At 51.8% G+C, this 11,740-nt stretch overlaps 1 protein-coding gene across 1 annotated transcript in view; it reads left to right on the top strand.

The window, feature by feature from the left end:
• TXNRD2 (thioredoxin reductase 2) overlaps window positions 1-11,740 on the top strand; it is a 50,027-nt gene that overhangs the window by 1,930 nt on the left and 36,357 nt on the right. The window contains 4 exon segments of the mRNA XM_047697571.1: window positions 1,775-1,840; window positions 9,697-9,753; window positions 10,093-10,234; window positions 11,068-11,142. Coding sequence (XP_047553527.1) covers window positions 1,775-1,840; window positions 9,697-9,753; window positions 10,093-10,234; window positions 11,068-11,142 — 340 coding nt within the window.

An 11,740-nucleotide genomic window follows, 5' to 3' on the forward strand; every position in this document is an offset into this window, starting at 1 on the left:
AGAGTCCTCATCCAAGTGTTTATCCGACTGGCAGAGCTCCAGGGTATGGGCAGCAGTTGGGGAGGGCAAACCCACGAAGATAAGCTCGGTGGCTTGCTCTGCCCTCTGCCTGATAGTAGGCAGAGGGGACAGTGTGGAGCTGGGGACAGTTGGAGCTAGCCAGGACCTGCTCTGTCAGCAGGAAGGACCAGCATCAGCACCTGCAATGGCAGGTAGGGGTATTGTCCTGGGCAAAAGCTTCGCGTCCCCCACCTCCCCCAGCCCGGAGCAGCCAGAAGTGAGTGCTCCCTGGGGGAACCTGCAGCTGCTTCTCTCCAACCGGCAGTCTGTCTTCGGTTCTTTGGGCTCATATCAAAGCCACCAGAATAACTGACAAAAATTGAGGCCTCTTCAGACCCCCCTGGGTTGAATCTGGAATTGATTATCCTTCGGACTGGCTGTTTGAACCAAGTTGTGGCTCCGTTTGGTCCCATGTTTGCCTGTGTACACATTTCAGGTGCCCTCAGATGGGGTGGATACAAAGCCGGGGGTGGGCCTGGTGGCAACAGGCCACCAGCTGAGCATCGGGACACAGCTCCTTTGGCCAGCTCCCCTAGCCTCGTCAGCTGCAAGCCAGGGCCGCCTCTAGGCTGGAGCTCCTATGTCCTTGCAGGAGCTCAAGTCCTGGACCTGTCTGTGAGTGCAGGGACCTACAAAGCCGAGGTCCTTGAGGAACGCAGGACCTCAGGAATATTCTCTACAGCCTCGCCCACCAGGAAGGTCAAGGTGGCCCCAAAGGAAGATACAGTCTTTTCATTCCTGAGGCCCTAGTCCAGCTGCTCTGGCCTTGGGTGGCAGAGCCTGATTTGATCCCAGGACCTGGGTGGTTGGCCCAGGAGCAATGGTCAGCTCTAGACACAACGCAGCAGTTGGCACCCTTGTCTCCCTCCCCACATACTGATGATTTTCTATGATTTCTTCATTTCCCTACCGGGAGTGGACCAGTGCTTGGTGCTGGGTATCTCAGGCATGGGCTCTGACTGACAGGCCACACCTAAGGACACACCTGCTCCTCTCCCACCTGCCCCCCCCACTCCCTTCCTCACCCCCTCCTCCTTTCTGGCTGTCCCTTGCCTGCCTTCCCTGCCAGCGGTTTGCCCAAGAAAGACAGCGAATGTCTTCTGCAGGGCAGCAAAGATGTGAGCCAGCCTTTGTGCTGGGTGTGGGAGTGCATTGCCTCCAAGGTGACATCGTGGGGACCCCAAAAGGCATTTCGGAGTCCCTTCTATCCCAGGGCTCACAGTGCGCCAGGCACTCTGAGAGGCCAGGGTGTACTGCCCAATGCAGGGACTGCTTTTCATTTTTCCTCATGTAGAACAAAAGGTGACTGTTGGAACTGAAAGACAGACTCAAGGAAAGTGTTTTAACTCACGTCTGGCTTAGAATATTCAGCGAATTTTGAGTTCAGAGCCATTCTGCCACTTAAATTACCTTCTTCTTGGCCTGATTGTTGCTGCAAAGGTGGTGATGCTCCCTGGGCCATCCTCACCTGCTGTTGCTTAGTTTCAGGATTCGCGCCGGTGATGGATACCGAGGTTGCCTTTTGCCCGGATGTGGGATGCACTGTCACCCCAGACCGCCATGGGCTGCGGGCTTTGCTCCAATAACACGGATCCCATACCACATTTAACCGGGCAGAGCTGCTTACCCTTTGGAAATCATGCGGCACCTTGTGGGATCCATGCCCCAGACTTGTCCTGGCCCTTCCTCTCACCTCTCCCCCTTTCCTCAGCAGGCCGGCAGAACTATGATCTCCTGGTGATTGGCGGGGGATCTGGCGGCCTGGCCTGTGCCAAGGAAGGTATGTGTCCTGTGCCCTGCATTTTGCCGGTGTGGCAGGGCCTCCAAGTTTTCAGGGCTCCCCTACCCCCCAAGAGGGCTGCATTGTTCTCGAAGCTGGGTGGAGATGCACCCTGATTGGCTTTGTAGAGGGCATTATCTCTGTAGCTGGGGTCCTACATCCTGCCAGAGTCACCCCAGGAGCCTTGTCAGTCCCTCCTCCCTGCCATTCCACAGTCTGTGCAGTACCCAGTAGGCAGGAGGGTAGCCCAGGTCTTAGCCAGCTCTCCTGGGCTCCAGTCCCGGGCCATGTGGGATCTGTCCCCACCCATCTGACATGTCTCTCACCGCCCACACCTTGCTCCCTTGTGCCGCTCCAGTCCCTCGGCACCTCGGTGTTTTGCAGATGCTTCCCGAAGGTCTTTCTGGCCTTGCTCCATGCCCTGGCTGTCTGCCCGGCCTGGTCTTCTTCTCTTTGCCTGCCTGGTTAGCTCCAGGGTTCCACTCACCTTCCTTCAGCCTTTGCTGCTGAGACGGCCCTACTTAGAATGACAGCCTCACCATCTGGTCCCCGTCCCCAGCTCCACTGTCCTCATTCTTGGCCCCCGGCATGTCCCACAGAGATCCCGGTTTGTCCTGCTGTTTGTGTCTTACTCTCTCTCCTCAACCAGGCACTCAGATGGGCCTGGGCACCCTGGGGTGCTCAGTGAAGATGGGTTGAATGAAAGGGCTGGCCCCAGAGGCGTCCAGAGACCATATGTTGCAGTTTGCCACTAATCTGGGTGGGGAACAGACCCAGCATTTCACTGTGGGGCTCTGCACTCTGCTGGAGGAGTGCCTGGCTTTCTGCTTGCCTGTCTAAATGATAAGGAGACAGATGTGGGTAAGGGAGGGGGGAAGCCAGGGGAGAAACAGGGCTGCAACAAGAGGGAGTTGAGCAGGTACCCTGACCATGAAAGGACAGCCCTCTGACGTTTCCCTTCTTTCTTCCTCTCCTTCCTTTCTTTTTTAAAAGATTTTATTTATTAATTTGACAAACAGATCACAAGTAGGCAGAGAGGCAGGCAGAGGGTGGGGGGGAAGCAGGCTCCCCACTGAGCAGGGAGCCTGATACGGGGCTTGATCCCAGGACCCTGAGATCATGACCTGAGCCAAAGGCAGAGGCTTAACCCACTGAGCCACCCAGGCACCCCATTTATTTATTTTTGTTAAATATTGTATTTATTTATTTGACACAGAGAGACACAGCGAGAGAGGGAACACAAGCAGGAGGAGTGGGAGAGGGAGAAGCAGGATTTCCTCTGAGTTGGGAGCCCTACGTGGGGCTCGATCCCAGGACCCTACGATCATGACCTGAGCCGAAGGCAATGCTTAAATGAGCCACCCGGGCACCCCAGATCCTGGGTTTTTAGAATCATGGCCAGTCGGCATAAAGGAAATTTGCTGTGCACTACTCTTCTCCAAGGGGCAAAGGAGAGTGCTGGCCTGTGGCAGAGGGGAGGAACCTGGGAAGTCTCCCAGCTGGTATGGGAGCCCACAGAGGGACACAAGTCCTCATCCCACTGGACCACAGAGCCACCGCAAGAAACAGGGTATAGACAGCCAGTTGTCCCAGCGATGTCCCTTATAGCAGAAGAAAGCCCTAGATATTGTGTCCACACCAGTGTCTTATCTGCAGAGGCCCATCTCCGTTCACCTACCACGGTTCCTAGGTCTGTCTTTGCCTTTTGGAACAGCGGCATTCTCCTTGTGGATTATCGCCCTTTCTACAGCATTATTGAGCTATAATTGACGTAAAACAAACCAGACATGTTTAAAGCGGACGACTTGCTATACGCTTTGACATAGGCACACACCTATGGAACCAAGCACCACAGTCACACTGGCAAATGTAGCCATCACCCCCATATGCACTTGCTGGGGCAGCTCTGGAGGCTGGAAGTCTGAGATGAAAGTGCCTGCAGGATTGTTTCTTCTGAGTCCTCCGTCCTTGGCTTGCAGATGGCCATCATTTCCAGAGTCCTCACGTGGTCTTTCATCGGCATGTCTATGCCCCGATCTCTCTTTATGCTCCCCCCGTCAGATTGGAATGGGGCCCGCCTATATGGTCACATTCTAATTTAATCACCTCTATCAAGACCCTGTCTGCAAATAGGGTCACATTCTGAGGTTCTGGGGAAGAATTTGGAGGGGACATGACTCAGCTCCTGACAAACCCCAAAGTTTCCTCAAACCTTGGGAACCCCTTCCTGCTCCCCAGTCCTTGCTGCATCCCCAGACAGCCAATAATCTGCTTTCTCTCACTGCAGTTTAGTTTGCATTTTCTAAAATTTTGCATAAATGAAACTGTGTCATATGTATTCTTCTCTGGCTTTTTTCATGCAGCCTAACTTTCTGAGATTTGTTGGTGATGCTGTGTGTGTCTGGGGCTCATTCCCTTCTATCACTGATCAGCATTCTGTCGTACAAATACACCATGTTTTGTCTGTTCACGTACACTGGCAGGAGGACGTTTGGGTTGTTGGCACTTTGGGGCTACTGTGAACGGTGCTGCTGTGAACATTTGTGGTTGTATGTTTGTGTGGATGCGTGTTTTCAGTTCTCTTGGATAAATGCCTAAAAGTAGAGCTGCTAGGTTGTGTAGTATATTTCTTCTTTAGGTATTTTTTTCATTTATTTCCACAACCTTTTGTAGTTTTCAACTTAAAGCTTTTGTCAGATTTGTCCCTAAGTGTTTCATATGTTTCCAAATAGCTTTTTTTTTTAAAAAAAGATTTTATTTATTTATTGGACAGAGAGACACAGTGAGAGAGGGAGCACAAGCAGGGGGAGTGGGAGAGGGAGAAGCAGGCTCCCTGTCGAGCAGGGAGCCCGATGCGGGGCTCGATCCCAGGATCCTGGAATCATGACCTGAGCCGAAGGCAGACACCTAGCAACTGAGCCACCCAGGTGCCCCTCTAATAGCATTTTTTGAGATTAAGTCACATATCATACTATCCATTCATGTAACGTGCATAATTTAGTCATTTTTAGTATTCACAGAGTTGTAAAACCATCATATCAGTTGTAGAAATTCTTATCACTCCCCAAAACTACTCTGTACCCCGTAGCAGCCACTCCTCAGCCCCTCTACCCCTCAGCCCCAGGCAACTACTAATCTGATTTATTTTTCTATGGATTTGCCTATTCTGGACATTTCATACAAATATGTGGTCTTAGCATGCTGTTTTTAGCGTTCGTCCACAGCAGAGTGTATGCTGGCACTTTTCTTTTTAATGGCTGTATATCATTCCATTGCATGGATATATCACATTTTATTATCCACTTGGCCATTGATGGACATTTGGTTGTTTTCACTTTTGGGAATTTTATTTTCCCACCAGCACTGTCGGAGGATTCAAATTGGCCCCTATCTCACGCTCCCCCCACTGGAGCCAGCCAGGTGCCCCAGCTTTGCCCATTTGAAATTGGGTTATTTGTGTTTTCATGACTGCTCCATGAGTTCATATACATATGTTCCATATTCTTACATAAACATAGTCTGGATACTAGACCCTTCTCAGACATGTGATTTGCAAATACTTTCTAACGTTCCTTCGATTATCTTTTTACTTTCTTGATGGTGTTCTTTGCAGCACAAGCGTTTTTGATTTTGATGAAAGTCCAGTTTACCTATTGTCTTTTTGCCATGTTTTTGGTATCTGAGAAGCAGTTGTCTAATACAAGCTCACAAAGATGTATGCCTGTGTCTCCTCCTAAGACTTTTCCAGTTTCAGCCCTGACACTTGGGCCTCTAGTCTATCTCGGGTTCACGTAACAAATACGGTGCTAGGTAGTTGCCTGGGGGGTTTGCTGAAGACATCTTGAACTCTTCACGGTCTACCTGCAAGTGATATGATCCAATGCACATATAGTACAAGAACCTTGTGATGGTAGCGTGTTTGCACATCTCCCTTCCCAGCCTTTATCCCATGTGGCCATACATTTTACTTTGACATGTTATGAGGTCCATAACCCATTGTTACATTTTGTCTAAACAGTTACCTTCCAGAAAGATTAAACTAATGAGAAGTCACCATTTCTGGTGCCCTTTCCTTTGTATAGATCTGAGTTGCCGTCTTGGCATGATTTTTCTTCTACCCTGAGGATGTCCATGAACATTTCTTGTATGACAGCTCTAAGAATAATGGATTCTTTCAGCTTTTGTATGTCTGAGGAAATCTTTATCTTGCCTTTATTTATCTATTTTTAAAGATTTTATTGATTTATTTGACAGACAGAGATCACAAGTAAGTAGAGAGGCAGGCAGGGGGTAGGGGAAGCAGGCTCCCCGCTGAGCAGAGAGCCCCATGCGGGGCTCGATCCCAAGCTTCCGAGATCATGACCTGAGCTGAAGGCAGAGGCTTTAACCCACTGAGCCATCCAGGTGCCCCTGCCTTTATTTTTTAAAGGTATTTTCTTGGTGAGGCAGGTGTGTGGGCAGCGCCTGGATGGCTCAGTCGGTTAAGCATCCGACTCTTGATTTCACCTCAGGTCATGATCTCAGGGTCGTGATCTCAGGGCACTTCGTGGGGCTGTGCACTAAGTACGGCCTCTGCTTGGGATTCTCTCTCTCCCTCTGCCCCTTCCCCTGCTCAAGCATGGTCTCTCTCTCTCTCTCAAATAAATAAATAAAATCTTTTAAAAATACATATTTTCTCTAGGTGGAGAATTCAAGGTAGACAGTTTTTCTTAGTTTCTTTTAGTACTTTAGAGATGTTGCTGTCCTGGCTTCTCACTACGTTGTTTCCGGTGTCATCTGCTGCCCTTTTTATCTCTGTTCCTTTGTCATGTGTCTCTTTGTCTCAGGTGGTTTCCAGGATTTTCTCTTTCCATTGGCTTTGAGTGATTTTTTAAAAAATACTTTATGTATTTATTTGACAGAGAGAGAGATCACAAGTAGGCAGAGAGAGCGGGGGAAGCAGGCTCCCCGCTGAGCAGAGAGCCCGATGCGGTGCTTGAACCCAGGACCTTGGGATCATGACCTTAGCTGAAGGCAGAGGCTTAACCCACTGAGCCACCCAGGCGCTGATTTTGAGTGATTTAAAGAGGGTGCAACCTTGGTGTAGTTCTTAATTATTTTTCTGCTAGAGTTGACTGAGTTTTCTGGGTCTGTGGGTTGATCGTTCTCATCAAGTTGTGAGAATTTTCAACCATTATTTCTTCAGGGAATTTTCCTGTCCTTCCTCTTCTCCTTCGCTTTTGGAGACTTCAATCACACATATGTAAGCTACTCAAAGTTTCCCCTCAGCTCCTGGACATTCTCTTCATTTTGAAGAGTTTCTATTCCCATGTTTCCAAATTTACTAATAAAAGATTCTGCGAGGTCTCATCTACCATTAATCCTATGTGATATATTTTTTCATCTCTTGTATTGTAATTTCATCTCTACAGATTTGACTTGGGTCCTTTCTTATATCTTCCATGGTGCTCCTGAGCTTTTCGAGCATGTGGGATATAGTGACAATACTTGTTTTACTTCTTTTCTGCTAAATCTGTGTCAGTTCTTGACCAGTTTCTGTTGACTGATTATTTCTCTCTTGGGTCTTATCTTTTCCCACTCCTCTGCAAGCCTGGTCATTTTTTTTTTTTTTTTAAGATTTATTTATTTATTTATTTGACAGACAGAGATCACAAGTAGGCAGAGAGGCAGGCAGAGAGAGAGAGGAAGGGAAGCAGGCTCCCTGCTGAGCAGAGAGCCCGATGCCGGGCTCGATCCCAGGACCCTGGGATCATGACCTGAGCCGAAGGCAGCGGCTTTAAACCCACTGAGCCACCCGGGCGCCCCAGTCTGGTCATTTTTTATTGAATTCCAGATACTTTGGACTTTCTCTTCCTGGCTTCTGGATATTTTTAGATTCCTAGATACATTTTCGAGCATGTTCTGGGATGCAGGGAAGAGAGTTTGATTCTTTTGCATCTTCCACTTAAGATATGTTCAGTGGGGGGGCACCTGGGTGGCTCAGTGGGTTAAGCCTCTGCCTTCGGCTCAGGTCATGATCTCGGGGTCCTGGCATCAAATCCCGCATCGGGCTCTCTGCTGGGCAAAGTTGGCTTCCCTTCCTCTCTGCCTGCCTCTCTGCCTACTTGTGATCTCTCTGTCAAAAAAATAAATAAAATCTTAAAAAAAAAAAAGATATGTTCAGTGGGTCTGGAGCTGGGCCCAGTCGTTCTCAGTGACTAGGGTCTAACCTTAGTACTTACCCCGCTCTCAAGGAATTATGTGTTTCCTCCAGTCTGGCTTCTGGGAACAGGTACTACTTCCTGCCCTGTGTGAGTACTTTATCCTCTAGTCTTTCTAAATGGTTCTTTCCGGGCCACTGTAGTTCCCTCACGCATATGTACCGATCAGCTATCTGGGGTTCTGGACAGCTCTCTCTTCTCTGGTCCTCCGTGCTTGGAGCTCTGGCTGCCTCAGTCTCCCCAGTCTCCCAGCCCTCTCCTCAGCCAGGGAGTCTAGTGGACTCTGCCTGGGCCTCCTCCCGATGCTGCATCACCGTATTTGTTTCCCGTCTTCCAAGAATCACTCTCCTTGGTCTTCTGATGTTCGGTTTCTTGAAAGCATTATTTTATGTATTTCTTCTGGATCTTTGGTTGTCTTGGATGCAAGGATAAATCTAGTCCCTGTTGCTCCATTGTGGTCAGCTGTGGAAGACAGACCTTGGCATGTGTGAAGTCCCCTTGGCTGGATTTTTTCTTTGAGATTTTATTTATTTATCTGATGGAGAGATAGAGAGCACAAGTACGCAGAGTGGCAGGCAGAGGAAGAGGGAGAAGCAGGCTTCCCACCGAGCAGGGAGCCCGATGGAGGGCTCGATCCCAGGACCCTGGGATCATGACCTGAGCCGAAGGCAGATGCCTAACTGACTGAGCCACCCAGCTACCCCCTTGGCTGGAGTTTTTAAAGCAATCACTGCAATCCCATTATTGTCCAGTCAAGTGAAATGGGTTTTTACGTGAAGCCTTCTAAAACTTTGTTCTGCTCTTGGTCGATGACTATGGATCAAGAGCGTTCTGTAGTTTGTCCAATATTCATGGGTCATGAAGTTTAAGTCGGGCATGCCCTTGGGGGCAGTCAAGTCCAGAGCCCAGGTTCACAGTGCACCTCCCCAGGCAAGCCAAGGGGAAGCCCCGCGATTAACCCAGGATAATTGGTGACAGGGTTAACACCTGGGACTCGGGGCCCTGGGAGGAACCTGGTGGCAGCCAGTGGGGGAGGCCAGGAGATTCCAGGCAGGAGGTGCAGTTTGGAACCCAGATCTCCCTCCCCCTTTGGAAGTTGGCTGACTCTGTATGTGACATTTGACTTCGGAACTTTCGATTCCTCACCCTGAGAATGAGGCAGCAAATGCCCACAAGAGTAGATCTTGGGTGGGAGCCCCCCCGATGTCCAGTGGGGACCAGAGGAGGTGAGCGAGTCCACTGGGAGGGCTTGGGGAGAGAGCCAGGGGAAACTCTGAGTCTGGGGCCTCTCTCGGGGCATGGGTGCCCTGTGATGCCTGCTAGTGTGCGCCAGGTGGGCACTGGGCTCCTGCAGAATGTCTGGGCTGGACCCGGCTGTGGCAGGAGGCAAAGGAGGGCTGGGCCCAGGGCTGCGGCAGTGGGCTTATGAAGGAGGGAGGGCGTCCCACTAGGTCCTGGCACTGTGGTGGGTGGGATGAAGGCTGCAGTCAAGAAGAGCCCCACGGGGTCCCATCGTGGGCAGCACAGCCATGTGGCAGCCCACAGGTGGGGAGACTGGGCGCAGAGCTGGTGGGAGGCTCCTTCCTTGCCTTTGTCTGGTCCTCAGCCCCAGCCCCAAAGCAGCTCCCCACCCTCCCGCTTCTCTTGTCATTCCAGCTGCTCAGCTGGGAAAGAAGGTGGCCGTGGTAGACTACGTGGAGCCTTCCCCCCAAGGTAGGTAGTCCCAGAAGGGAGCCGTCTGTCCTGGGGGAGCAGGAGAATGGGGTCCTGGTTCACCTATGGGGGCGGCAGCTGAACCCGGAACGCTTTGCCACCATTGCCCGGGATCTCTGGCCAGTGTCCTCCTTGGCAAGTCAGCTGCCCTTACTTTAAAGTCTTCTGATTTAAAGACCACTTTGACTACAGTCATGGAGACTAAATTCCCAGGGCAGGGTTCACCCGGAGCGCGCTTGAGTTACAATAGCTGAAAGGACTCTTACCTGGGTGGAGAGGAACAGGAGAGCCTTCCGGACCCCGAATGTCAATCTAAGCAGGGTCTTCCCAACCTGCCAGGTACCAGGTGGGGCCTCGGTGGCACGTGCGTGAATGTTGGCTGCATCCCTAAGAAGCTGATGCACCAGGCAGCACTGCTAGGGGGCATGATCCGCGATGCCCCCCACTACGGCTGGGCCCTCCAGCCGGTCCCGCATAACTGGTGAGGAGCCCTGCCCACTCCCCTCACTTCTGTGCTCCTGGGGTGGGGGAGGAGGGGGGAGAGGAGGTTTGCTGCCCCTTTAACCCTCACGGGAGTCAGCTACCAGACAGGAACACTCACCCAGGGGCGACCCCCTTCCCCACATTTCGAAAAGTTTGGAGACACTTTGGCTATCACTGCGGATCGGGGGCTGCTGTGTCTCCCGGGATGCTGGTAAAGGTCCTGTGGCACATAGACACCCTCAAAAAGGACAGTCCAGGCCCAGGGGCCACTAGTACGCAGCGAGAAACTGATGGAGCTTCTGCAGGTGGCACTGGGTCTGCTCCAAGCTGCACACAGGCCCCTCAGTGGTGCTCAGATGACTGAGACTCAGGGCCACTGATGTGTCCTGATGAAGGGGCCCAAACGAGGCCCAAAGCCCCCGTTTTCCTTGAGGCCCAAGGCCCACAGCCCCAGACCCAGGACAGAGACAGTGGCTGTGGACATAGATGTCACGTTTTTCCACCTTTATTTTTATTTTTTTGTTTGAAGATTTTATTTATTACAGAGAAAGCATGAGAGGGGAAAGGTCAGAGGGAGAAGCAGACTCCCCGATGAGCCGGGAGCCTGATGCGGGACTCGATCCCAGGACTCCAGGATCATAACCTGGGCCGAAGGCAGTCGCTTCTCCAATATCCAGCTGAGCCACCCAGGCGCCCAACGTTTCTCCACCTTTAGAATCAGCTTGTTTCTCGGGATTTCTGCTAACTCGCTGTTTGCATCTCCTCATGTGTTGTGGGACTCAGCAGTTCGTGCTCCTTTGGCGGTTTCTGACCTGTCCTGTGTGTTCCTAGGACGACAATGGCCGAGGCCGTGCAGAACCATGTCAAGTCCCTGAACTGGGGGCACCGGGTCCAGCTGCAGGATAGGTACTGAGGCCTTGGCCAGCCCTCCCACCCTCTCTGGGGACCTTTCCTCCTTTTGTGGGCACTCTCTCACCAGAGGCCGGGCAGTGACAAGACAAGAAGTCCCTGCCCGTGGGGTGGGATGTATGCATACAGGGTGGGTGGGGCCAGGGCCCTGGGAATGAAAGGCTGGCCTATAAGCTGGCACCAGCAGAGCCTGGAGTAGTGAGGGGGGTGAGGGGCGTGTTGGCGGGACAGCCAGAGCCTGGGTCTACACCAGGGAGGAGGCATGCTTGGGGCTGGCACTGCGGAGTCCAGAGGCTGGAGAGTAGGGGCGAGGAGAGGGCCATCCTGGTGGCCGATGCCTCCTTCGAGGCAGGTGGTCTTTCTTCTGGCAGGATCAACCACAGTGATGTGGGAAGAGCCCAGTGAGCCCCACGTTGCTGTTGCAAAGAGGATACCCAGCCAGCACACTCTGAACCCCACACCTCACCACATCCAACGTGATCATTCTGGCCTGAAATGGCTGGGTCCCATCAACCCTCTGGGCTCCCCCAGCCCCGATGCCAATGGTTCCTTCCACCAAAGCGCCCTCCCCAAGGAGCTGCTGCCAGAAGAAGAG

This window comes from Lutra lutra, chromosome 12 (genome assembly GCF_902655055.1).
Source record: "Lutra lutra chromosome 12, mLutLut1.2, whole genome shotgun sequence".
NCBI classification, from domain to species: Eukaryota; Metazoa; Chordata; class Mammalia; order Carnivora; family Mustelidae; genus Lutra; species Lutra lutra.